Raw genomic sequence first — 2,498 nt, forward strand, 5'->3', positions numbered from 1 at the left:
TATCAGAGGACTGGCTATTTACATACTTTCAAGGATTTTGTAACCGGAAAAGTAGAGGGTGTGACCTCACGACTTTTCTTCCCTGTAAAAAGAAGATATCTTTTTAAACGAGAATTTTTCAATATCAACAAATACGCTCAAGGGGCTTTAGAAGGGGTCCCAAGCCAACAGCAATATTAACTTAAATGTTAACGTGTCGGATGCGACACAGCAAAATTTGGCCAGAAATCTCGTCCTTCAAATATTAAATAAATAAATAAATAAATTAGAGTTTTTATATAGCGCAATATCCACTAAACGTGCTCAAAGTGCTTTACAAGGGGTCCGTGACCAACAGCAACTCGTAACATGTAGGACGAGACATGACGCCTGTAAGGCGATACTATTACAATTTTTCGGAAAGAGACAACGCTGTTAACGGCCAGGTACTCATTTTACACCCGAGTAAGGTGAGAGAATGTGAGTAAAGAGCCTTTTCTAAGGACTCAACTATGCACCGAGCAAGGCTCGAACCCAGGACCTTCCGATCCAAAAGCGAGTGTCATACCACTATACCACATAGCCTCAAATATCGATTGATTTAAATGAACAAATGAACATTGACAAAATGACAAAAACTCTGAAACCTGGGACTTTTCAACACTTGAATCATAAATTTTCAGTTGATGGACTTATCATCATGTTCATTGAACGGGTACCGTTTGTGGCCCATAAATGTAACCCATCGACTCAAAACGGTATTATGTCGGTATGAACCCTGGTGCTAAAAAGTCAAATTAAAGTTAAATCAATAAAGAAATTTAAAACATTGTTTTTATCAGTCTAAAAGATCATATTTATTCTCATTGAAAAATATAGACAAACTAAACCCAATCTTGATTTTTTTCAGTATGGGTTCAATCATTAGCGTCTTCATCACCCTGACACATAATACCGTTTGGAGGCGGTGGGAGGCGGGGGGGGGGGGGGGGGTCACAAACAGCTCACCTTCAGTAGGAAGCAAGTAAAGTCACAAGAACAAGGAGTGAGTCTCCTCCGACCACATTTATTATTCTGACATGTCGGATCGTGATTGTCCGCAATGGGCGAAGAGTTTGTGTTGTTTTTTGGAAATGTCCAAATCTATCCGACTTCTGGTGGTCACACCTCCTCCGACATTTAATTTATTCTTCGTTCACGTGGCTTACTTCTTTCAAACTCGGCATAATCCACCCACAGATCTGACTCGTCAGTGTGAGGCGCTAGTAGTAGCTCAGTGACTGCATCTCCTTTGTTTTTATAGAAAGTACCTGACATTCTATAGATAGTATGCAGATGACGTCACTCAGGCCTTTGTTATTGTTTTTGCCATCCGCGTTTGTGAGTTGTTCTCACTAAACTGTATTAACCCGACTATAAAAGTTCATGGTTACACAGAGTTTTGTGTGTTGGTCCGTTATACTTCCGGATGGCAATGTTGTGAACTCCTTGGCCAAGCGCATTCTATCTATACCGTTTCAGACAATCGACACGATGTGTTCTGCCATAAATGAGATTGTTTTCTTCTCTCAAAGTTTGTTTACTCTCTGAAATGTATTGCCAACGATGTTTATCCTCTCTAACTATGTTTATTATGGCTACCTTTCGGTACCTTTGAAAAAACGTTCATATGACGTCACTTTACCAGGAGCTGCTATCGCCTCAGAGGCAGGCTCATTTTGTTTTGCATGTTGAAGCACGTTTGTCAATTTAACATGTTGACGCAAATTTGACAATTTGGCATCTTGAAGTAAGTTTGTCAGTTCGGCATTTTGGAGCATATTTTTCAAATCTTTGGGGTTGCGCATCATGCCAAATCTTCTATTTTCTGTGACTTTCGGTGGATTTGGTTGAATTGATTGGATAGTTACGAGCACCGTCGTGGTAATGAAGAAAAATCTTATCATGACCGATATAATCACAACAACACCAGATTTTCTAGAAGCCATTTTGGGTGTCCACAGTCACAGAGTTTGAACTTCCTTATTTTTCTATCTTTAATTGTATATTATCGATTACTTTAAAATCTTAAAAAAATCTAACGATATGAAAAGACATTTTTTTCGTCGTATTCAACACAATTGTAAGAAGGAGTTTACTTACTGCAGCTACACAAAGGGGTCCCGGTAGCTGAGTTGGTAGAGCACTCGCCTCACACCCAAAGAGACCAAGATCGATCCCGGGTGCAGTCGATATATTTTTTCCAACCTCCCTGTTCACCCAGCTGGCAGCTGGATAAGTGGGTCTGTTATATCTGGCGGAAAGTACTTTTATTAACCTGTTAACTTTCATACTCTGGAAAGACGCGTTTTTAAAAAGTTGTCAAGAAAACTCGCTCTTCAAATATCGAGCAGTTTAACTGACCCTCATTTTGGAAAAAAAAATTCAAACCTGGGACCTCGCGAGGTTCAAATAAGAAAGGCCCTTTATAATTTTACGACCAATCGTTTTATTAACCACGCTAAGAAACGTTGTATGCA

General features: G+C 39.6%; 1 protein-coding gene across 1 annotated transcript in view; it reads right to left on the reverse strand.

Annotated features, from left to right (window-relative positions):
- LOC144959217 (uncharacterized) overlaps positions 1–1,967 on the reverse strand; it is a 32,894-nt gene extending 30,927 nt beyond the window's left edge. Inside the window, exons 1-2 of the mRNA XM_078891759.1 lie at positions 1,664–1,967; positions 27–82 (exon numbers count right to left, since the gene is read on the reverse strand). Coding sequence (XP_078747885.1) covers positions 27–82; positions 1,664–1,967 — 360 coding nt within the window. The remainder of the gene's footprint in view (positions 1–26; positions 83–1,663) is intronic.
- Between the last annotated feature and the right edge of the window lie 531 nt (positions 1,968–2,498).

Source organism: Berghia stephanieae, chromosome 13 (assembly GCF_034508935.2).
Source record: "Berghia stephanieae isolate SIO BIC M18660-M18661 chromosome 13, UCSD_Bste_1.3, whole genome shotgun sequence".
NCBI lineage: Eukaryota > Metazoa > Mollusca > Gastropoda > Nudibranchia > Aeolidiidae > Berghia > Berghia stephanieae.